Source organism: Anser anser (genome assembly GCF_964211835.1).
Source record: "Anser anser genome assembly, chromosome: 6".
Taxonomy (NCBI): domain Eukaryota; kingdom Metazoa; phylum Chordata; class Aves; order Anseriformes; family Anatidae; genus Anser; species Anser anser.
This window is the reverse complement of record NC_139726.1, coordinates 6,543,946-6,569,560: the sequence shown is the minus strand read 5'-3', so window position 1 is coordinate 6,569,560 and position 25,615 is coordinate 6,543,946. Positions and strand designations below refer to the sequence as shown.

General features: G+C 39.3%; 1 protein-coding gene across 9 annotated transcripts in view; it reads left to right on the top strand.

Annotated features, from left to right (window-relative positions):
* Window positions 1–25,615, top strand: part of THSD7B (thrombospondin type 1 domain containing 7B) — a 454,300-nt gene that overhangs the window by 376,138 nt on the left and 52,547 nt on the right. For all 9 annotated transcript variants that reach the window (XM_083841258.1, XM_083841253.1, XM_083841254.1 and 6 more), the window contains one exon: window positions 1,071–1,249. In XM_083841258.1, coding sequence (XP_083697384.1) covers window positions 1,071–1,249 — 179 coding nt within the window. The remainder of the gene's footprint in view (window positions 1–1,070; window positions 1,250–25,615) is intronic.

The window sequence follows — 25,615 nt, the reverse complement described above, 5'->3', positions numbered from 1 at the left end:
ACCAAACAAAAAGAAAGGACATAAAAATGAGAAATGTCAGAAACACAGTATGGATGAAATTCTGTTATTTCCATGACCATAATTACTAGAGCTGTCAGAGGGACTAAGCCTTCTGTAATAAGGGCTGATCTTAGCAGCCACTGACTTTCATGGTTGAACATGAAATCTCTTTTTTGTTTAAATCAAAATAGTATGTAGAGACATGACAACCAGATAATAGAAACTGGAGGAGAATGAATGCAGCGTGGTGAGCAGGGATGTGCAGGAGCTCCTAAACCAGCTGTGGGGCTGTGTCTGTGTAGAGGAAACCTGGTTTTGTCCTAAGAAACCCTACTGGGTTTTAGTGCAGTAAAGTGTTTGGTATTCTGACTTTAAGTGATCCTGGGAGCACTTTTAGGTCAAGTCAGGCAAAGTTTTCTTATGCCATTTATGAAATGCAGAACAGTCAAAATGGTTGCAAAGATGTATAAGGAGAACTGCCAGGAGAAAGAGGGAGTCACATTTCCTCTCTTCTCCCAAGAACAAACCCCACCTGGATGCAGGTGGCAGATGCATACCTCGTGCATCTTGGTGGAGCTGCCAAGAGCACAGCCCCAGTGAGTCCATTGGCCGTGGGATGTCTGCTGGGAAGAGAGCCTCTGACTCCCTGCCCAGGGTGACCATCTAGACAGACAGAACAACACTGTAGGATCACAAAATTAGGCAGTACGCTTAGTTCTCCAAAATATATTATGACCAAATTCTCATAGGAAGGATGATTACCACCTGTTGTCCATTGTCCACTTCACAACAGATACTTCTTGCCAACGTGCGTCCTTCATATCAATCAGTTTTATCATGGTCATCCTAATTAATAATAATTGTACTAAACCAAGAAATTAGTTTTAGTCACTGCTGTTCGTTACAAATAAAATTGTTATCTTGCATTGGGAAAGCGTTGACAGTCTGCCAAATTTCTTCTCTTTAAGAAGTTCTCATTTTGGGTTGATTACACAGACTACAGAGACATTATATCATCAGAGTTCACGAGCTGTGGTGATTAAAACCTCTCTCTTAATTTTTTGGTTTAGGTTACATTGAAGAATCTTGCACAGTTCCTTGCCCATTTGATTGCAAATTAAGCGATTGGTCCACCTGGACCCCTTGCAGCTCTTCCTGTGGAACAGGGGTGAAAGTCCGATCCAAATGGCTTAAGGAGAAACCCTACAATGGAGGCCGCCCCTGCCCAAAACTGGATCTCAAGAATCAGGTGAGTGGTGTTAAATAGCCAACAGAAATCTCAATGTGCTTACTGTAGTTTTAACTAGGATCATAAAGGACTGAGCTGGTGAAGAAATACAAACAGAAGTTATCTCGGGGACCCTTCTTTGTTTTGGGTTTTGTAGGTACTTGTAGAACTTCTTGAGGATTGAGGGGAAGATGCTCATGTTACAGCAGAATTTGACATGAAACACCTCATTTCTTATAAAAAGACAGTTTTTATCTACCATAGCACAGGAAGCCCTGGACAAATAATCCCACCTGGGTAGCATATAAACATCAGAGAACTGAGATGTCACGGACATTTTAAAAATCTTTAATTCTTTCTGAGACTAAGGTAGCAGCAGAAACATTTGTTAAATATCTATTACTATTTTTGGCAACATTTCCCTTAGACACAGCACAAGTTTCCTTCAACATTAATCTCTGTATATTCAATATCGAAGTGTCCCATTAGAGGGAAATAATCTCTAAACTGCTGCTCTTAAAAAAATCAACGTGTATTTAAATGACATTTAATGCTGTATGCATTTCTACAAAACTAATAGAGATTTTCTACACATACTGATTAATTCTTAATGGTAATTAACACTGATGAAGTACTATTAGTTTGGCCCACTCTTTCAAATTCAACTATGAAAATTAATTAATAGGACAGAAACTGTCATGCCGAAGGGACTTGATGTATATTATGAATATGTGAGTGTATATATATAGTAAGTTGTACAATATGTGTAGAAGGCCTTTAACAGTCTTCCTACAAAGATGTATTTGTATAGTGGCTTGCAGGTGCTAGAGCTGCTGGATCCTGTTTACTGTGCAATCGCTGCAGCAGCAGTTGTGTCCCAGGAGGCAGCACCACTTCTACCACCTGATTCTCAACTTGCTTAATTTTCCTCACAGTTTTTTTTTTTTTTTCCTGTGAGAAGCAGTTAAATACTTTTTTTTTTTTGCTTATTACTGTTTGAAATTCATAGGCAGTAGACTAACAGAAGAAGCAAGAACTAAGAAATATAAAACTGCAATAAAGTGTATGTTGTCCATACCTCAGTGCTTTTCTTAATAGATCAGAGAGATCGCCAGAGAAGCAGAATGAAATCCCACAGTAAGTTGTTAGGTAACAATAAGCTCCTTTGTAATGAAAAGGTACTGGGATTGTTACCCACAGACACAGCAGAGTACTTCTATTAAAAGGAAACATTGCTATAAAGTGTTGCCTATTCCCACACACATTAGATTTGCTAATTTCAAAACCCTTTTGGAAGATACTGAAGGAAAGAAATTGTTTAAACTTGGAAATTATGTCTCTGTAAGGTTTATCGGCGTTATGGCTGGTATTAATATAAATGTGGCTGGTGCTTTTTGCCCCTTTACCAGGAACACAAGGCTTGATCTATAAGTATGTGTATATATTTACACACACACGTGTGTGTGTGTTTGCATTTGTTGGCTCCCCATATGTTTCTTAATCCTTTGTGCAGTTAGGAAGGAATCTTGCTTGCTCTGCACCCACTGGACTTTGAATTCCAGCACTGATTTAGAAATGCTGAAGTCCTGAGGCACATTGCAGCATGTAAAAGTTGTCTGCTCAGGAGGCGAACTGGGTTAGCTGATTGTACTGATGTTTAATGAAGCTGGATACACATATTTAATCCAGGGCAAGGCAGATTGTCTTCTTTTTCCTCCGTGGTGGGCAATGCTTAAATCCTAGAGCAAAACTCTCCAGAATTCTGTATATATTCGTATGTGACTTCCTAATTATTTTTACATAATCACATAATCTGGGTTAAATACCTGAAATACAATACTTGCTTTTCTGTGGTATCAGGCATGAGAAAGCTAAGTCACCTTGGTGCATGATTTTCTTTATCTTTTGCTGGTGACAATGCTATATTGTGTTTTATGCTTTGATAAAGACTTCAGACAACTTAAAATCAAGACTAAACCTCCTCTAGGTGCCAGTAGATTTCTTTTATTATTTCCTCCAGTATTTTAGTTGTCTCTTTAAAATTATTGTTTCAGAGCTTGATTCATGTTATTACTTAATTATTTTAGAGAACCCTCAACTTTTCAGTATCTTACAATTAAAACCAGTTTGTGTCTTTTCCTCATTAAGCCAAATAATTTTTAACTCTCTTCTTTTGAAAGGTGTTTTCTAGGCTTGTTGTCAGACCCTTGTAAGTCCTTTTTTTTTTTTCCCCAATGCCTTTCAGATATTTGACATGAATTTAAGTACAGAGAGCGTAACTTGAAGCAGTATTCCAGCAGTTCTCTCTTACAGTTTCCCATTGTTTCCAGATCCCTGCCAATACAGATACTTCAGCAAGGCTACTGCTTTAGAGAGAAGGGCAATTTGTATGATCAAAACAATTTATTGATTAATATAAAAATTATTGATTCACAGAAACCTTTTTACAGCGCACTGTCCTCCTAGAAGCAGTCTAGTCATGGCAGTGCAGTTCGCTTGTGTATTTAGAACAGAACTTTTTAGCATAAATTTAATTTTTTACTGAGACAATGAGACGTCCTGTTCCCGCATTATATTCCATGGAGTTTATGCTCCTAATTCCTTGGAGTATTTTGGCTCTTCTGGCAGTAAATTGGGCTGGTGCTAACAACATACCATTGGAGCCCTGGGTGCCTGCTTGGAGCCAGACATCAGGGCTGCTGCTGCAATCCCTGTGCAAAATGGGGTGCGGGAGCTGCCTAGGACCTGAGGGCTGCACACCTGGCTCGAGGTGCCTCTGCCTGATAACAAGAGGATCTTGAAGCCACTCTTTCATATGTCTCAAGCTCATTCTGCCTGTAGAGCTTCTCATTCAATCTTCTCATTCAGTGGAGCTTCTCGGGTGCAGTAGATGTGAGAAGTAAACTCTGAGCTATCACTTGATTTGATACGGTCACTTTAGCTTTCAGCTTGTTCTGTGTTATTGTCCCATTAAATTAGATAGTGAATTACAATATTTGGGGTGAAAGATGACAGTATTTTAATGCAAATCCATGTGATATGTTGAATTACTTTTGTCTTGTACCTCTAAGTGTTTGAAGATTGTTTAAGAGTTAGTTAACTATATTTCGCTAGATCTTTTAAAGAAAACGGGCATTGCATGTAGAAGTTGTGGAGCTCTTATCTAAGGCTATGATTGCTTCTGAACAGCCGATTGGATTATAGGGTCAGCTGGCAGATGTTCTTGGCTGTGCATTGCATGTTAAAAGAGTTGTAGCATTTACATTTTTCTATTTCTGCTGTTATTTGAATGCACTTACACAGCGTGCAGTTGCTAAGCTATTTAATATGTAGTTCTACATGACTAAAGGTTAAATATGAGTTATGGGGAGTTTATTGCTTGAATATTCTTTTATAGGTTTTTAGGATTACTACAAGAAAATGCATTTTCTTTTAAAGACTCACGAATTCCAAGGATTATCTTTCTATTGATTGCTCTAATATATATTCTTGTCAAGATTTTCCCTCCTTTTCCTTCCTCCCCCTCTTGCTCTTACCTGCTCCTGCTAAAGGACAAATATCATAGCAAATGGTTTATTGCCTTTGTATATATCGTATATATTTAAGCAAACATTTTTAAAGGATTAAGAGCCTTTGTAAAGGCAGGCATAGCAGGAAAGATGTATTTGAAATTTAAGCTTACCGCTTTATTTAAAATGAAGATTTTTTTGTTCTTAATGACATTTTCCAGTTTTCACTCTAGAATATGAGAAATACAGACACCTGCACATTACAAATGAAAGTACTTTTCCTGAAATTGAATGCACAAGTTTAATAATCAGGGAAAGGAGGACAGTGGTATCTTTATAGCTCAGACCTCTCAGAAACAAGTGTGAAGATGTATGATTTTCTAGTAAACTTTTCATAGAAAATGACTGGTTTAGTTCAACTCACACTTCCAAGGGAAAGAGATTTTTATTGTTTTTTGATTAGCAAAAATGTGTCAAATTTCAAAAGTAAAAAATATTACAAAATTATAAGCTTTGAAAACTCACCATTAGAATGCGCAAGATTGGATGGGTTTGAACCCTGATGCTAATAGTAGAAGTCACTATCATTTGGAGCCAAACATGGGCTTGGGTGTTGGGGAGGGTGTCATGTATGTGATCTTTCCCATTTTCTAATCTGCAGTGTTAGTAAAGGTTTGTTCAAGAAAGACCTTTTGTTAAGATGTTTCCAGGGCTTCTTACGCTTCCTCAAAAAAAAATTATAAATAAGCAACACAGCAGTATGCAGACTAAGATTTGATTTACATTCATAGTGGTTTCTCAAGGCAATTTTTGGCTCGCGTTTTGCAAGCTAAGTTCCATGATCCAAAAATGCCCCGACTCGTAGCTTGCAAGCTTTAGACTGTCAGAAGAACTCTGCCTAAGGAAGAGCAATGTAGCATGTCTTATCACAAGACACTGTAATGAAACAAGGTCCATTTTCACTTAGCTAGGTAACTGCTCTCAGAAAGAGCAATAATTTTGCATACAATAAAGTTTCTGAAGAAGCAACGTATAGCATATAGCACTGTATTTCTCCTGTTCGTCTTCCTTCAAGTTATATTCCAGTACTTACCTGCTGACAGGAAATATTTGCAACCTCTTTGGTTTATCTTTGTGTCTCCTATCTGACTGTGAAATATTATAGTAGTATTTTTTCTCTTAATTTTGAATGTCTGACTAGAAAAGGTTTTGGTTTTGTGTTTTATTTTGTTATAATAGTTGCTCTCTTCTCTTGCATAAATATATCTTTTATGCATACATAAGCATGTATTTATCTGTGTGTGTGTGTGCATGAAGCATTTTCAAAACTGTTAGGTTCCTGTGTTACAAGTTGTGTCCGAACCCAACATTCTTTCATTGCTGTCAAAGACTTAGCTCACATCCAGTTCCTGGTTGGATATCCCTTGCATTTTAGTGTCAGAAATCGGTCTTCAAGAATATAATCGATAATGTATTATCTATAAATAGCGCCTGCATAAATTACTTCTTTTATAATATAGATTGCTAATTGTCAGAAAGTCACCACGCTTTTTGGAAGGCACTCATAAATGGATGCCAGTAGCTTATTCCTGAGCCCTGTCACAGGCTGCTCTTCCACCAGCTGGGGGAGATCCCTTTCTGTGGCACGCAAGGACACGGCTGACCTATATTTTCCTCTAGCTCTATCAATGTTCATTTGCTTTGTGTGCAACTTAACTTCTGGAAACGAAGATCTGTCCTTACTCTTGGTTTTACCTTCAGAAGATCAGATTTCTTCCCACTCAGAGTTAAAGGAATTACAGGAATTACACTATAGAAAACATTGGTCCTCTGATTCCAGGCCGTTCTTACAGTATCATAAAAATGAAATGTGTTTTTTTCTTTTTTTTGCCTGGTACAATCATGTGGGAGAATTTTCAATCTCAAAAAATAGTGAAAACTTCATGGTTTCCTTACACTTTTCTTTCTGTGACTGAGCGTTTTAATACTCAACTGTAATTCAGTTCATTAAACGGGCCAAAAGTAGCAAGCCAATTCTGTACAGCCTGAGTGCTATCTCCCCTTCCTGAAGAAAGGGTCTGAAAAGCCTACCATGTGAAGCAGTACTGCTTCCTTTGCTAAAGGAAATAGAGCCATTTCCCATGTTGTCCGTCAGCATAATAACCTGTAGCATGTACTGTAATTCTCAGCGTACATTAATTTTGCATCCGGTTTCAATAGCTATCCACATTTGATTTTCATTTCTCCTGCAAGCTTTCTGGTAAATAAAAAGTCATGTAAGCCTATTTTCGCAATCGCCATTCACGAAAAGCTTCATCCTTGTAAAATGGAGCCATTTGACAACTTCCTGGGAAGTATTTTTCACTTTACTAAGTATTCTGATAGCTCTTTCACACTCCTCTGTAATAATAATACATATTAATAGATGCTGTAATGCTATTTTTTGTAATTGTGAGAATATCTGCCCTTTCTAAATTAAATATCACGCTATGTCAGTCTAATTCTCCGAATTGCTCTGAATCCACAAAAATTAACACCCTTGTGCTAACTGACTAAACTGCATTTTTCTGTCTACTACAGACTGTACCAACTTCTTCACGAAATGTGGATCAAAGCAGGGCATTTTGCTGTAAAAGAAAATGATACATTTGCACCTCTTGAACTGAAAATTTACCCATAATTATTTCTGATTGAAGTGCAGAGTTCCTATTTTTGTCGTTGAAGAAAATAGTGATTGTTTAATATGATAACATAGTGCAAATGTTGTGAAAGACAGGAGTTACACTAAAAGTGTTTTGTCCTATTTGCTTTTGTACAGAGGAGATAGAATTAAATGGAAAATCAGCCATAGGAGGTTGGGTTGCCCAGTGGGCAAAGTATTAGCGTTTCACCTAAGGAACTGAAATTAAATTGGTTTAGGCAATATTTTTTACGGAAAGAAGTTTGGTTTGTACTGAATCTCTTGCGGACAATATGTCATGTTGGAGGACCAGCGTGTGCTGCGTGTCATAAATCAGCGTGACAGCGTCTAACACTGAGACTGAACTTACTCTTGCTTGTCTTTGTCTTAGGAGCAGAAGAACACAGAGGATTGATGCCTCGGTTGTTCCTTGGCAGCAGATTTAATCTTGTTCCACCCCCCACCACCACCTCTTCCTCCTTTTAGAGTGTTTTCTATTTCTTTTCCAGAAAGTTTTGTGGTAGAATTTGTCCTCAGCTGTAGGTTCACAATCATTCTGGAAAGGAAATACTGCATAACAGTTAAAATAAGTAGGTAGGTTTTGCTCTAATTTGAACAAACAAGAATATTCAGAATAAAACATGTTGGTCCATCTTCCCCATTTCCTATGGTAGAAGAGATGAAAAACACAGCTATTTGGCACCATGTATTTTATCACGTTACTTAGTCTTCAGAAACAGTGAATTACACAGAGAGGTATCACTTCTCTTGCTTTTGGCAAGTTGAATGAAGATGTTAATGTGTTTTCTTTTACTCTACACTCTTATAATTTTGATGTGTACAAAATTGTTTTCTAAAATATTATTTTGTTGATTGCAAAACAATGTTTGCTATAATAGAAGACATGAATATGGAAATTTCTTTTGAAATAGATTCCAAGTCAAGTAATGAAGTTAATTGCAATAATTTATAGTTCTATAGAACTTGGCACATAATGATTTCAAAACTTTTTGAAGTATGAGCTCAACAAGATCTTGGCATTAGACAGGAGTAGATGAAGCAGGAGGCAGTCCAGCTCTGTGTCGGGTCTGGGGAGGTGTGTGTGCAATCTGAACCACGGTGCAGAGCACCTAGATGGAACAAAGTGGGGATTGGGTTGGGTTGGACAATTGGGTCGATGGCTTTGGCTTGATTTAGCCATCCGCTACTGTCAGAAGCCAGTGCAAGGCTACTCTAGGTAAGAAAGCTGTAAGAAAGGATGTCACAGCTGTCTGCCCCAGCTCTGATGCTGGGAAAATTGGGGTGAAGAAATGAGTTTCCTCTCCGCAGGGCAGAGTGTGTCATGTATCCTTTGGTCAGCCAAATCCAAGTCTGAATGGTTATTATATGGACCTCTACACTGAGGTCTTCTGTGATCGCTCTACTGTGGCTGCATCTCCAGCTTTGTTATTGATTAGGATTTTAGTCACTTTTTCAGTTTTCAAGTAGGCAGCACCATCTCTTAGAAGGACTGAATTTTCTTCTAAACGTGTAGCAAATTCTGTGTGTCCCTGGTTTGAAGTCTACTAAATTCAGTTGTTTGATTTTCTTCTTAGAGGAATGGGATTTCTTAAAGATGGCCTGACACACCTGTATGCTGTGAATATATTCTAGATTTCAAAGGAGAAAATTCCTGCGTCTTCACTAAGTCTATGATTTTTGCATTTTCTGACTTTTATGAATAAGAGGCAATGATTTGAAATGAAGTTGCTGTTCAAACAGGGAGAATGGACAAGAAGATATATGTTATGTTATCATCTGTCAGAGCTACTAGGAAGCCTGGCGATGCTGAGACACTTCTTGCATTACGATCCTTAAAATAACCCTGATCTTGCCTTTTTAAGTGTTGAATATATCTGTGTTGTTCCGCGTATGGCAGTTATCATTGATTAATACTTAACAAGTGTTAATAATTTTTCTGGTGCAGACATTTCTTGTGGCCATTTCCCAGAAATTATACCCCTATCATTTGTTCGGTTTGCTTTGTTTTATGTAGGGTGGCTGATTGATAGATTCAGGAATGGATTTTATTTTCTTTTTATGTTGCTTAATTGGTTTCCTCCTCTAAGACAACAGAATAAAAGTGAGAACGACCTTCTGTGTGCCTCTTGATGTTTCCTCACATGACTGCAAGGATTGTGCTCGGCTTCCCCCCAGCTAGACGTGCGCATTTGAACTGCAAGCTGAATACATGAATCTTGCGTCTTTTTTAGGTGACAGCATCAGGATCATCAGCATTACCAGGCTGATAGCTGGAATATGAGCCACTTTGTGATTTTAGATTTCGAGACCCAATTACAGCTTTGAGTGATTGCAGATACAACCCCCATGTCAGGGAGGTCTGGTGTTTGCAAGGGATGTTTTCCAGAAGTTGGAATTCATTCTGGTCACATACTGGTTGGTTTGGGGGAAAGAAAGGAGCAATTATGTTTACTGTGGAGCTGTGTAGGGCTGTCGCTGCCTCCTGAGTTGCCTGTTACAACGGGCACACTAAGAAAGCAGCTGTAAATATGGCTCTCTGGGAGGGTGCGATATGGATGGAGCCTGTGTAAGCTACGGAGTGCATACGCTTCCAGTCCCAGTGAAGGATTTTAGCTTTTCCTGTTGTTTTTTCCGTTCTTTCCGCTTCCTTTTCTTCCATGGTAAAGCACAGCTAAATGAAAACAAAGTCTGCAGGTGCGTCCTCAGCCCCTAGCAGCACCCCAGGTCCTAGGGGGAGAACCTGGCTGTTAGGGCCCTGTGGTTTACGTACAGATCACATACAGATTCAGCTAATCCTTCCTCATTTCCTATAGATCTTGACATGTCTTACTGTTACAAATAAGTACGTTGCAGGCTATAGCCACCCACAGAAAAACTGAGGACAAGTGGATTTTTATGTATTAATGCAATGTGAATGGATAGATTCTTCTGCTCCAGTAAGACGTATATTCTGTCCTGTCTAACTTTATTTACTGCTTCTTACTTGAGGAGTGCATAAATCAGCAGTCCTGTGTAGTCTGTTGTGATGTATTGCCTAATTAGAAGTTATGAGGGCTTTTAATCCTTTATATAATTTATATTATTTTTGAGTCAGCTGTTTCCCATATTGTAACTTAACCAGGAAACATGCGTTGCTTTATGAAGGGAACATTTTGTGAATCCTCGTGCTCTCTAGCAGATGCGGCACACAGCAGCGTGTCAGGTCTTCCAGATTAGCTTTGGAATTCAAACTCACAACCAAAGATAATTAAATGTTAGTGCACCTAATAAAGTTTACCTAGCATTGATTGGAGTTTGATGGCAAATATGGTCTGTGTGTTTGTTAGAGTTACGGATTAGTTTTAAAAGGGATGAGACTGATTTGTGGTTTCACAGTAAACAGTTATTAGTTGCACTTTAATAATTTAAAAAGTATGCTTGCTTAAAATGGTTATTTATGTTCTAACACAGAATTAATTTGGTTTAAGTATCGACCCACATGTTGTCAGAATAACAGAACAACCAGTTTTATTGTTTTGTATTAGCATTACCATTGGGTGATTTTTAGTTTAGTTTAGTTTATTTGTTGGTAGGTTATTGTAGCATTTTTCCCTTAATTAAAGTTGTAACTGGAATGCCCTTTAAAAACTGATTTTTTTTTTTCCATATGAGTTAATATTAAAGTATGAAAACTTCAATTCTTTTTTTTTTTTTTTTTTTTTTTGTAGAGCAGAGATGCAGAGGTGGCTAGGTTGAGAAGTTCTACAAAATATTAACAGTTTTAGCGGAACGATTTTGAGTTGCATGTTTCAGAGGAGTCATCTGATTTGAATATTTCTGTGTTTATCTCCCTTTTTCTCAAATGTTATCTTTACAAATTGAAAGTGTATGTGCCAGTTTCACCAGAAAAACTTTGAGATTTCAGGGGGATATCGGTATCTAGTCCCAGCACTACGGATTCCGTGTCAATTTGCATAAGATTTGATATCAATTTGGCTTTAATTGATAGAAAGTTGTTTTTTTTTTTTTTTCAGAAATAAGAATTTCCTATAGCTGGGAGTCAGCTGCCCTCTGTTGGTTGGTTCAGCTTTGCTGGGATTTGATTTGTGTTTCTTATGACTTCTGGTGGGATGGGTGGGAAAAGCCTTCCCCTGGTTCCAGCCGCCGGTCGCGCGTTTAACTTCGTGGGAGTCCTTCCAGTAACGCACCTCTGCTTTAATGAAGTGCTCAGTTTCTCTTAACCTTACTTTCAATTTTGGGTTTTCTAAAAAGCTTCATACATAATTACAGTGTTGTCACTGAACAGTCTTAATTGTTTCTGAAACAAAAATATGTTCCTGGATTTTTTAAAAACTTACTTTTAAGATTATATTTAGAATCATTAATAAAAATCCTGAAACTCTGTTTAACTTAATACATATTCATTAATGCTCTTAGGTAGTGTTCTATTTAATACATGGAATTTAGTTTTTTTTTTTATCCAAGTGCAGTGATGAATTGAGGCTCAAGCCTGCCAAGTGTAAAACAACTTTACTTTCCCTGGCTTCCAGCGGGAATTCTGCCTGCCTTGTGATTTAAACCAAGTCCTTAGCGTATGAAGCCCTGGGCTCCTTGGTCCATCTCTCAACGTAGTGTGAAGTGGATGGAATTTCCTATAGCACCTCAGAAAGTTCGTTTTGCTTTTTGTGGGAACGCTTAGTGGTCACTAAGTCTGAAAATATGATGTCTATGAGTGTACACATTTTCAAAATTTCTTAAAAGAAATCCAATTTGTTCCTTTAATTTAAATTCAGTCTACTCCCAAGTGGCCATCTGGAATATTTATATGTATATGTAAATCATTCTTTTGACTGCTAAGTAGTAGTATCTTTGCTGCTATTAATCCAATTATTAAGAAATTACTCCTTTGTATCCATGGACCTGGACCTGGATCAAAACACACAAGTCAATTTTTTATCCATCTTATATATACTCGTCTCTGTGAGAAGTTAAATCCTAGCTTTGAATTCAAATTTTAAATGTAAGTTTTGATGTAAATCTGTGTCCATATGCCAGGCCCGGGGATATTAATTTTTGTTAACATAATGCATATTTTTGATTATGCTACAGTCACAGCAAAACAGCACTTTAAATTTTGTTTTGGTTCAGTATATAGTTTAGTTGGAGTTTGATGTACAGGATGTAATCACACTGCTTTTTAAGAAGGCTCAGATCCTGTGCATGCTTGCTGCAGGATGGAGGTTTCAATTCTGTGAGTTGCAAAAGGGGATGCGAGAACATGTTCAGATCATGCTGCAAGTTTGGATTCTAGCATCTCTAAATGCACGGATGTTGGTGTTTTTCTTTCAAGTAGCTTTCCCCCAGCTAATAGCTGGTTGTAAAGTTGGATAGCAAATGAACAGATTTATATTTGTTGGAACACAAACATCAGTGAGTACTTTAGCAACTATAGTCGCAATAGATATTCATTAAAAAATCCATCGGAGAAATCAATTATACTTCAAGTTTGTCTTGTTGAGAGAATGGGAGTACTTGGTCCGTGTAAAGCAGATATTACTCGAGTGATCAGCAGGTGGGCAGACAAAATAGGCCTTATGGATAGTCTCACAGGTGAGTAAAATAATAAGAAAAGATTAATTTTCCATTCCTCGTGTTCCCAGAGCAACCATTGACAAAACAAGCATTTTTTGAGAATGGGAGATGGAAGACTGTATCTTATAGCGCATAGTACATACACTGCTCATCAGTCCTCAGGAAGAAAAGTGATGATTAACCTCAATCAGATGAAACATTTGCATATAAAAGAGGTCTTTCTTAATATTCATTTCAGGTCAGTATTTGATAAATGAATCGCAGATTTTCATCAGCATTCTCATGTCTTCATTCTTGCACAATAAATATCCTCCCTGGAGTTGTGTGCAAACAGCAGCATTTTCTGCGTAGTCACATATCACACAGGAAATTCTAAGTACAAGTTGGATTTAGGTCATATTTGCATGCTAACCACAGAAATTAATCCCGGCTAGAGGAAGACTAAATTATTTTAAGCTTAATTTCCTTTTCTTTCTCATCCTGTTGTAATAACGTAGCATCTCACAGTGTTGGGGAGTTTACCAAGGGAAGACGGACAATTTCAGAAGTCCTTCAGGTACTTGTTACCTGATACAAAGAAGTGCAGTGTTTAATTCTGTGAGATAAATGTTGATTTTATACAGATTTCTTTTACTCTGTATGCTATAGCTTGATGAAAAACAAATAATAATCCTTTCTAGCAGGTCACATAGCATTCTAGACTATGCAGAGTCCTCAGAAATATTTTATTTTCCTGTTGTGTAGATCTGAGTAGAGCGGCACAAATCAGCATTCCTGTTTGTAACTTGTGCAACTCGGGTCATAGAAGGGAGCGTGTTCTCCTCCTGCTGCCATCGGGTCTGCTGTTAATTACAGTTCCTCACCCGTTTTCTATTTATCTGGATTAAAAAATCATCCTTAATCAACAGAAAGCAAAAATAATCAGTGCGTGACAGGTGTTGATTTTTGCGATGACAAAAAACGTTTAAAGCTGGGAGGTTTTAGCTATGTTTAAAACTGGGAGGATGTGACTCTTTTCTTGTGGTGGTGCCTTCCTAATGACGTTATGGGCAGTGCTGAGGTTTATATGGCCGGCAGTGCAGAAAGACCTACGTAATTCACAGTCAATCTGTGCTGAAACCCCGCTCAGCACTATGTGCAGACACTGCCGCGTGCTCGGGCTGGACAGCTCCGGTTGCTCAGTGGTGCTGGGTCGGTTTTACGGCTGCTCCTCCCTTCTGGAGCACGCCAATAAAGCCCTTGTATATCCCGTGGCAGCAGATGCAAACGCCGGTTTTATGCCTTGTCTTCCAGCTAGTGCTTTTCTAACGGCTGCGTTACTCCGACCAAATGTTATCCCTACGGTCTTTGGCCGAACTCTCATCGTTTAATTAAATAAAGGCAAATTCCAATTAACTTTGAAGAGACGTGGAACTGGCTCTGCGTTTTTAGAAAGCGGTGTTAATTTACACAGTATTTCCCTTTTGTCTGCCTATTTGGTGAAGGCGGGACCTTTGATCCAAGTCACACATAAAGCCCTCCAAGCAGCCTCCCTACAGAACCGACATTTGCTTCGTATCGTGGAAGTTTGCACAATTTTGCTGGGTTGTGGACTAATTTGCAGACTGCATAACAGATGAAGTTTGACTCTGAAAAACAGATATCTTTTGGCTCAAATTGGATGTTTATCAATGGAGTTAATGCAAGGAACAATCAGTCTCCACATGCTTCTCTGAAATGTGTCCAACAACATTTGCAGCGCTATTGCGGCGTATTTGAAATGGTGAAATAGGGAACATTTGTTACTTTAAAAAGGATGCGTCTGTTGTGGGGGAAAAATACAAAAGTTTGGAGCTTGTGTCAAAATCAGGCATGTGTAAAATGCTGCCTGGGTTGTATTGCAAGCATCTAAGGAAAGGGAAAGGAATATGCTTCCCGGGACAGGGTTACTGCAGAACCAAGTGAACCCAGACTAACCTGAAATAATGTAATTCTATTAAAAGTAAAGGACAAGCATTGTCAAAGGTCCATGCTTTACATTTCATCAGTTTGTAGCTTAGGTACAGTACTGCCCCTTCATTAAGTTCAGTGGAAAAAACTTTCTTTGTAGTTTGTTTTGCCCCTAATAACTTGTGTGGAAAGCAGAATGGATAGTTTCTATGATGCTTCCACCTGACTTCCACCAGTCTTGCTGGGTGTCTGAACAGCAGCTGTGCTGGCTTGTGGTTCTCAGTGTTGCACACAGCACCAGCAGGGATGGAAGGAGCATTTTTGGTTACCGAGAACAAGTATCCTTTTTAGAATTACATCTTAGAACAAGCTGTAAAAACCGAGAGATTATTTTGCTCGTTTTACATCAGCCATTGCTTAAGTCACTTTACCTTTTCTTTGATAGCACAGAACTGCCTAAACCCAGTTGTTAAATACTAAGGACAAAAACCAATTCATTACCTCCTTCTAGTCAAAGAACAGATTTTCAGTGGTCTAGAATTTAATTTGCATTTAATTCAAGGTTTCATCAAGATAATTGTCTGTTTGGTTCACTCCTCTAATTGAACGTTTGCAAGAAAATTAGTGTATGCTCACCCATAGGAGAGAGGAGGTGCAGCAGGTATTGCACTGCAGTATTCCAGGGTCACCGGTAAAATGCTTGTAGTGTTTTTGTGGGACATGGAGCTCATTTCTCTGGCATAGTCACAGAAGTTGCAGGCAACTGTCTTGGCCAGCTGAAAACATTGTTGAAGTCTGTCTTGGCATTAGGCAGATTGTCTGCATTACTCCAGTGAGAAGTCTGATCCATCTTCTCTTATTTAAAAACCTTGTCGTTCCCAGGCTGAACGGATGGGTATTTTTTCTGCCTTGTCTTTGCTGAAGTTTCCATTAGTACTAAAAGCTCTGCTCTCTGGTGTTTCGCTGCCCTGCAGATGTTACAGGGAGAAAACAGCTCTATTCTCTAATCATCAGAGAGCCATCCCTTGCAGCCAGCAGTCTCCAGATATACCAAACCCTTCCAGCCTCTCCTTGGAAGGCGGGAGCTTCATTCTCACAAGCAACCTGATACTTCTCTTCTGCATTTGTTTCTGCTTGCATATGAGAAATTAAGTGCCCAGATTAATTAAGTACACTAGAGAGGGTTTGTGAAACACCGGTAATTGTATCCAAGGAAATTCCAACATAATGCCTTCCTGCAGTGCATTGTCTTCTTTTTTTATTTCATGGCCACATCAAAAACTGTTTCATCTGGTGATATGCCTCCCTGTATTTTCCCGAGGCTGACCTCCCAAGCTATAGCAGATTTTTTGTTATTGTTGTTGTTATTAGTCCCCAAGCACGTGATCTTTGCTCGGTACCAGTGAATCACAACCTCTCTCTGTTACCCAGTCCTTGTATCACTCAGTTCTTCCTTTGCACTGTCCCAGTTCTCTCTGTACAAAGATGTCACTTAGCTTCTTGCCTTCAGTAAACTTTTAGGAGGACTATAGCCACTTGTGTGCCAGTATAATTGGTGAAATATTAAACAAGACTGGCTCTAAGACCAGTCCTTCAGCAGTGACGCTAATAACTTCCCTCCAGCCTGAGGCTTCCCCATTTAACATCGCTGTTACTCTCCTACCTCTAGCCAAGCTAAATTTTTTGTACTAATCCCCATCTTCTTCAATTCAACTAATAACTTCCCAGGTGACAGTGTAGTAAAGCTTTACTAAAATCAGGCAGCTGAGAGATCTATTTAATTTCCTTTGTCCAGAAAGAGAGTTTTCTTCTCTAAGAAAGATGTCAGATTAGTCTTCTATGCCTTACCTGCATTAAACCCAGGTGGTATTTTTCCCTGTGTTCTCTTAGCTTCGCTGGCTTTGATTATACTTTCCTTAAAAATTGTTCTAAAGCTTTGCTGCCGTTAAAGGTGGAATAAAGGGCTCTCAGTTGCTCTGAGATTTTTTTTTCTCTTTCAGTGTTGGTAGGACATTTATTATTTCTGATCGTGTGATACTGTTCCTGTCTTGCTTGATTTATTTAAGCTCGCTACCCCACGTGAATTCTCATATGCCAGTTCTTTCACAAATCTGGATGGAAATTACTTAGTTCCTGACTTTTACACATTTGGTTTCTTGAGATGGGTGTTCATCCTGACTGTGATAGTTTCTGTGTGGTTATCTTCATTGGCACTGAAATGAAAATTGAGGCATGTCTTCGTGCAATTTGGAGTTACCTACTATCTTTAATCTGTACTCTAGCCTCACTGTGTAGTAGCTCCACTTCCTTGCAGATTATCTCTTCATGTAGCTAACAAAGTTTATGTTGCTTGTTTCAGTATCTCCTGAAGCAGCTCCCTGGGCTGGGTTTTGGTGGGGTGGCTGCCACTTTCTCCCTTCTTCGCTGTCCTCCCAAGCCATTCCTGAGCTCTGGTGCTTCCTTCAACTCCAGATGAATGCCTTTAGCCCCGCTGGACTTGTTCTGTCCATTTGTCTGGCTGACTAGTGAGGCCTGACGTGCTGCCTTCCATTTTTTCTTACTTGAGATATAAGTCCCTGTAAGTATTGGCATCTTTGACTTGAAAAATTCCCGTCATCCTCCCCAGGCAGATCTTTCAACCTCTTTATTAGCTGACTTCCCTGTCTGGTTCCCTCGCTGTGTAGAAGTTGCCCTTTCGAAGCCAAATGCTGTGACAGAAAATGCCTTTTCTAAGGGGTCTGTGGATTTCTGTAACTGCTTTAATTTAGAATCAGCATATGAGCACATACTCCAGATTCATTTTTAAAATCAGTAATTTTATTCCTCTTATTTATCAAAAAGAAATCTGGAATAGCATCACCTTCCTGTTTCAATTAATGCTGAACTAACCTGTCAGTAACTGCTTTTAGGAATATTTGGATCTAATATTATTATTAGCAGCTTTTGTTCTCCAGTAAATCAGAAATCTTGTTAATACATATTGCTCTAATAACATTGCATTTATATTAAGATCCAGCTCTGGAGGTCTGTGGCATGTTGCCCACTGGCATCATCACAATGGAGTCATTGTCACTGGTTGGTCCCCAGATAATTTCAGTCTGGTTTTGATAAACTTCATCAATAATTTAATTCACCAAGTCTCGCTTACCTTTCTCCTTGGTGAACCTCCAAGACTTCATGTAAGTCCCTTCTGATTTGTATCTCTGTAAGAGGAAACTCAAGCCAGCTAAATGTCATCTTTATTTAAAGCCTTACAGAGCTGTGTTGTGCTTCTCTTCGGTAGGTAGTGCAAATGTTTGTATTTGTTTTCTGATACATAAATTATAATTTGCTGGGGAATTTAGATTTTGCAGTAGAACAACTCAGGCAGTATTTTATTATAAATTGTAAATTGGGATGTGTGTGTGTATTAGGATGTATGTAGATACACATGGAGAATTTTCAGAGATAAAAAAAGAAAAGATGGGCTAGGTTGAAAATACATTGTATACTTATTTTGATTGTTCTGAGTATTGCCATTTAAAAATATCATAAATTCAGAAAGAATATCTTGTAGTTACTTGGAGAAAACACACATGTAAGATGCTGAGATGACAAATACTGTGAAGATGTGCAGAAACCAACAGAGCACTTGGATTTGGGTTCACTTGAGTGGGCAGCTTTGTAGAAGCTGAAGATGTCCTTCTCCCCTGGCTGCTTGGTATTGATTGCCCTTTGGCCAAGGGTTACCACCTCTTCAGCAGCTTGGCCTCAGCCATCTCCATTCCCAGTCTGTCCCCAAGGCTGGATACATTAACCTGTGAGCTGGGCAAATTCAGGTGCTGGCACAAGTTTCCTTTGATCGTGTGGGTGGTGACCCTTGAGAGAACAACTGTAGTCAGTGATGTGTTAAGCCCCTACAGCAACCAAGAGGTAAACTTTTCAAATCATGTACCTTTTGGCATTTTGGAAAAACTTGTTGTTTCCTCCGAGGATGGTTGAGAGGGACTCGAGTAAGATGTGCAGCGGTTCCTCTTGGGGAACAAAACAAATCCCAACAGGGCTTCTAAAATACTGCCTTCCCCTTCTTCCCCTCTTTCTGGGAAGAGATTGAGTGAGAAGTTTTAGGCTTAATGTCATTTGATGATGTTCGCTGGGATGACCTGCAGAATTTTTGGCATCACCCAAAGTTTCCACCACTGTTAACACTTCTCTGTATCATCATGTATTCCTTCTGTCATGAATTTGTTTATACTCAGTATTCAATCTTTCCACTCTTTAGCCTTAAATTAAACATAAGTGTAAGAATTCAGCCGCAAGTATCATCATGTGGAAATGCAGAGATGCTAGCAATTGGTGTTTGATGACTGAGGTTTTTCACCTTGCAATTAAATAAGGTCCATGAATGTTAGTTCTTGTGAAAGATAAATAAGAATGTGTGATGCTGGCCAGGAGGTCATAGATGAAACGAAAAAGATTTTTTTCTTGTAAGTACTATGGAAGAATGAACTTTACAAGTTAGTGGTCTGGATGCTATTACTGAATACAGTTTATAGCAAGCAAGAATAACTAAAGAATAACTATATGAGAATGTACAACAGCATAGAAAAGATTGAGAAGAATTTTCAGCCATTGGTTTATCCTGTTTGTTTTCTGAAAATGTTCACCTTTGGGCACGCTGAGTTCAAATATAATTAAGATAAAGACCCATACAAAAGAGTTTGCAAAGAGGTCTTCATTTATAAATAGTGCAAACCAAAGAAAAAAAATCTGTTGTAAAATACCATGGTCATTTTTTTTCCCATTTAGCCCCCAAGCTGCTGAACATTGTCTGTCATGCTTGACAGACTTATTTGGGAGTATGTGCCCACAGAACAGTATGAAATGGACAACATCAGTGGAAGTGTCTCTGCTCTGTCGTGCTCTCTGTGCGTTTCAACCATACTTAAATTACAATTTATCTGCATCTTAAATGGTGGTCCTGTCTGCATATTGATTTCATCCCTGGTCTTCTACTGAAGAGTCTCATTAGACAGCCTAGTCACTTAGTATGTTGATTCAATAGGACTCTCAAACACTAAATATTAGTTATACCCAGGCAGGGCTTTGTTGCTAAATAGCAGAGACGCTCATGAAGTGCATGCTCCAGACTGGATAACAAGTTTGAAGTAGGAGAGACCATGATCATGAAGATGCTTTTTAAGCTCTAGAGGTGCTACTTAACAGTTACTCTTCTTTTATTCCTAACCTTAAAGGTTATTCATAGGTCTTATTTCTTACTTAAGCAGCACTAAGCAGGTAAAAGCCACGTTTAGAGGAATATATTTAGAATTTACAAGAGAGAACCTATGTTTTGTAATACTGTTTATACTGAGCGTTACAGAGGCATTTAATTATTGTGCAAACCTAAAAGATATATTCAGAATATATATAAGAATGCTTTCTGATCCCTACCTAAGCAACAGATGAGAAAATCTGAACAGATCAGATTGGTTTAGATAAAAAAAAACTAATGAGCATAAAGACTAAGTAAAGACTGCCAGATTGGGTTCATTGTGTGGTGCTTTGGGCTGAAAAGTAGCAGTTTATATGATATGTGACGATGACAGATTTATTAGAAGAAACATTGTTTTGGTCCCAGTACAAATATCACAAGTATCCAAAGCCCCTGAACAACTGTGTTCTCTTTTCCTTTTTAATTTGCAATTCTTTTTATTCTTCATGACTCTTCCAAATTAGCACAGCATTCTTCTGTTTGTCACATAAAATGCTTTTTTTTTTTTTGTTCTTTTTTCTTTGCATCAGCTACTACAAATAGCCCAGACACATCAACATAACACAGAAGGGGATAATAGGCTAAATTATCCTTAAGCAATTGTGGTTGTAACTGTTTCATGTCTTATCGTGGTATGTAAATTTGATTCTTTGCTGGATCCCACAGACATATCTTCATTTTGACTACTGGAAGGCACAGTAGGATAAATGGATTAAAGAAGGGAACTAGCTCTTAGCACTATTTCTTATCAGTTTTATGGTAATGCCTTCTATGAGGTAGTTGCTGTATATACACATAAAACAGATTTCCTCCCCAAAAGTGGTTGCCTATCAGTGTTGTAAAAAATGTAGGGAAAAAAAAGTAAAACAAACAAAAACCAGCCAACCACACAAACAAGAAAAAAAAACCCAAATGAAAAAAAACAACCAAAACTATAAGGAAAGGTCTAAGAGTAACAAAAAAGGTAGAAGTACTGAGATTCTTTGGTCATACAGGTTAACAGTAGGCATAATGTGATATGTAGGCATATGTGATAGTGTTTTAGCAATGTTATTTTTTGAAAGAGCAAGCATAAAAAATAGCAGCCAGTATTACTGAGAGTGATACAACCTAGGTGCCATGTCTGGCTGGTTTTAGAAGGAGAGGTGAGGCTTACGGCAAAAGTGGATCTTGAGAACCTACTAAAAGCTGGGAGGTGGGATGATATTTCATGTTAATTCCAGTTGAGTATTCCATGGAGGGCAGCACAAAGGAAAGTATAAGAGAAGTTCAGACATGAGTGCTCAGTGCCGGTGTCATTGACAGAGCAAAGTAGGGACAACTGAAGTGAGAGAGAGAGGGGCTAAAATAATGTGTTGGCTGGAGAGCAACACTTCAGATATGACAGTGTAAGTGCTAGTTTAAAATGGAAGTTGAAGCCATGGGGGAGATAAAATTAGCCACGGACACGATAGGAAGAAAGAAAAGCAGGAGAGCTGAGAGATAGCTCTCTGGTGCCCCATAAAAAGGAGGATAAGTGGAGGGAGCAAACTTATGAAAGGCATAGCAAAGAGACAGCTAACTCCTGTTCTCTATATAGTCGTTCTTTGGTGCAATACATACAAAATAGCATGTGACATCTTTGGATTAGAGACCAGCTTTTTTGTTCCTTGTTTGAACATCAAGCTTTTGATGCCACACAAACAGAAATTACCAGTAACGTGCTCTGCCAGGAGCACTACCTCCAGAGGAAGGTTGTACACATACTCTTGCCTGTCCAACCTAGGACTGCAATTTTTGGAAGGCAGCTTGTGGCTGATGATTAAGTTCCCATGCTAGAGTGTGCTCTGGCAGGCAGGGATACACACCTTCTGCCTTTGCAGATGGAAATCCCTTTGCAGGAAACGTTTGCAAGGAGGCAGGAGGGAAGAAGTCCATCATCACCAGCAGGTGGGAAATTGTGGTACTGGCACTTAGCTCATTAATTCTGAAATGAAGCCCAACCTGTTGCAGGCCTGTCAATGTGTCCTCTAAATCTCTATGAAGCTTTTCTTACTAGGAAGGGTAGATTGTTAATTTTTAGTTAAGTGTCTTCTTGCCTTCATTGGGGCTTCCCTGTGTCCAAGGTGGTGAGGAGCAGCCTCTCAATCACAGGGGGCTGAGGTGGTGTCACACAAAGGTCGGGATGAACTCAGCGAGGAGCCAGAACAGGCATTCCCTGGGCTGGGAGAGGTTCATGGAAGAACAGACACACCCTTCCTCCAGCTGCCCCAAATCAATGGCCTCTAAAATACAGCTGTTCCCCCCCTCCTTCCAAGCTCACCTCCTGGAACTTGTGCTGGCTGCTCTTGGTCCTCTGTGCCCTTTCTTGGGTCTCTCTGCTGCCACCACCAAATTCAATTTTGCAGCCTGTAGAGTTAGAACAAAATAACTCATTCAATTTTACCTACTTTACTGAGCAGCCTGAGGGCTGGCTCTGAGGGCAGGTGGGCATTTAATTTGACATTTGTGCCTCTGCAAGTCTCCTCTGTAAGCTGGAGGAGCAGTTCTAGCACTGTTGCGGGGGCCAGCTGATGCAGGTGAGCAATTGCCAATGGAGGAATAATCTCTTGAAGAACAGTAATATGTCAGGTTATACTCCAGACTTCTCTCTGTGGGATGATACTGCTCAAGAAAATTAAACCTAAGAGATAATTTGGCAACAGTCTTATTTTAAATGCTGATTAATGACTATTGCTTTAGCTTTAATGCTGCTCCTGTTCCACTCATGTGATGTTTTAATATGGCAAAGGAATTATGATTAGTGCATTTAAGTTTTTAATGTTCAGATAGTTAAAATGCCCCATAATAATCGCTGCCTTTAATATTCAGCAAAACTATTACAGAGATATAATTGTCCTTTGGTGTTGAAAGGAAGAAACTGGGATCCCGACATGATCTTCAATGCCTTTCTCTCTGGTAGCTTAAATCAAATCCTTAAATTTCAAAGTCCTTGGCAGCAAGTTTTAGGAACTTTAATTAAAAAAGAAGTCTTCCATAAATAAATTAAAGCTGAAAGACTAGAGATTGTTAAAGGAGAAGTTCAATAATTGCAGTAGGAAGAACAGTAGAAGGTACAGTAGGATATGTACCAGAAAACACAAGTTAAAGCTTCAAAATCAGAAGACAAATTCCGATTCAGAAGTCTGTAATCCAAAACACACCTGTGCAGCATACAAAGTACCTCAAAGATTTGTAATTGTTATTCTCGTGACAGTAAAATATTCTAGATCCAGTTCTGCAATATCTCACACTTGTGGGAGTCAGGAATGATTTTCTAATAGAGTTACAATAAAATAATAAAAAAGAGCAGGCTCCAGCTCTGCAAATTTGGCTGATACTTGGCAGAAGCAAGAAATGTTTGTGTATTTTTCCCTCCTCCTGCCTTGGAATTGGTATTTCTATGCAGTCGTTAGTTTTCACCTCACCCAGCTTGTAATTCTGTTGCTTTCTGTTCTTCATATTGGGGAAAAAAATATTCCATTGTGATTTTGTAAACTGTGTAAGAGTCAGACAAGCTTGAACTCAAACCTTTCCTTGAAAAGGAGAATCCCCCAGCTCCTCTGCAGGACCACTGTAAGGCACAGAAAAGCATCTCTGCATTTCGAGTTGCTGAACTCGCTGCAAGGGGTTTGGCAATTTGTCTAAGAGAATTTTTCATGTACAGCCGCCTCGCTCAAGAATCACAGCTCTCCCACTCAGCCCCACGAGCTCTGCCTCTGCTCGGCTACAGCAGCGCATTGAACTCATCCTCACCTCTGCCTCCTTCCAGTGGAAACCCCCGCTGTTGTGCTGGGATCTGCTTGTGCTGCCTCTCGTCTCGGCCCCAGCCGCCCGCTCACGTCCCTTTGCACCGTGCCCTGTCCTGTGCCGCCTCAGTGCGCGGGTGCAACGTCCCGCTCAGCTTCCTTAAAGCATTACCTTGCCTCCTCTCAAACACCATCTTAAGATGATGCCCCTTTGTGGGTATTGCTGCCAGCTGATGTTAGTCTAACAATTCAGGAGACTAGATTTTTGGTAAGCTCTTTCCTTTCTGTTTTCTTCCTTGTATTCCCTCCTTGCCTCTTCCTGCGTCTTGCTTGACCAAGGCTGGTGTATTCTTGCTGTTCACCCGTATCTGTAGAAGCGTTCGTTAATAATTATTGTCCTTTCTTTCAGTGTCATTTTTTTCTGATGGTTTAGCTGATCTTGTCCGTGTGTTGATGTACCACGAGTACTAGGAGTCCTTTCCCTCTATGGGCCCTTCCACTATCAGTCCCTCTTTCTGCTCCACTTCCTTCACCATATACTATAAATAAAGCTAAATATGGATGATTGATGACCCTCATTATCTTCCTGGCATGATTCCCACTCCTTCAGGATGAACCCAGGGCTGCCACTAATTAAACAAGAATTAAACAAAAACTAAGCACCTAATTGACCATAGGCATAGGAGTTCCCGCCTATTCCTGTAGGAAAACATCAAGGAGAGGATAGGAAGGGCAGGCAGCAATATTGTTTGTACCATGGGTAATTAACTGTACTGAGGCTGCTTAGCAGCTCCTGACTTTCCCTGGTATGTTGCTGAGGTAAGCCTGAGGTGGAGAAAGGGGAAACAGCTGAGTACTTTGCTCCCGATGTGATTTTCCGTATGCGTTTTCCAGAACAGAAGCAACCTCATTGAACTCATTGTTGACAGCAGTAATGTATAGGACTACATAATGTATGAAGCTAAAGTGCTGAGCATGACTAGGGAAGAAGAAACGCTGCACCATCTGGAAAGGAAGTGAATTCCTGTGCAGGAAAGCTGTTCCGCTGCTAGGTGCCATTTACAGAGCAGGCATGGCGAAGGGGGGAATGGCTTAGCCTCTAGGGGAGGTTGGAGGTTAAAGGAAAACTGGGGGGAAAAACAGACCCTGTGGAGATATTCCCATCAGTCCTTAGATCTGGGAGGCTGGCAACCTGGCATAGCCGATGGAAGGAGGTGGGATGCCTATGACTACAGCAAGCTGTAACTAGAAGTCTAAATTAGAGGGTTTCAATACCACCTGTTTTATTGTTGTGATCCATGACCTTATTAACACATTTTTAGAATGAAAGAAAGTGTCAAACTTGAAGAAACATAAAGGGTAGGTGAAGAGTCTGAACATATGGTAAAGGTTGTTCTTTTTTTTTTTTTCCTCCTCCTTGCCTATATTATTTTTAGGGAAATGAAATTGCAGTTTAGCATTAAACCGATTTTGGAAAGAACTTTGCGTGCTCCTTCTTTTGCAGAGGTGACTTGATCTCTGTAATGCTTTTTTTTTTTTTGCATTAATGTATGAACCTGTTTTATTTATGTTCATTACTCATTTGCAGTGCAGTAATCTGTTCCATAAAGATGTGTCCTCTAGTGTGGATCACTAGATTAAAGGGTTTGACCATGT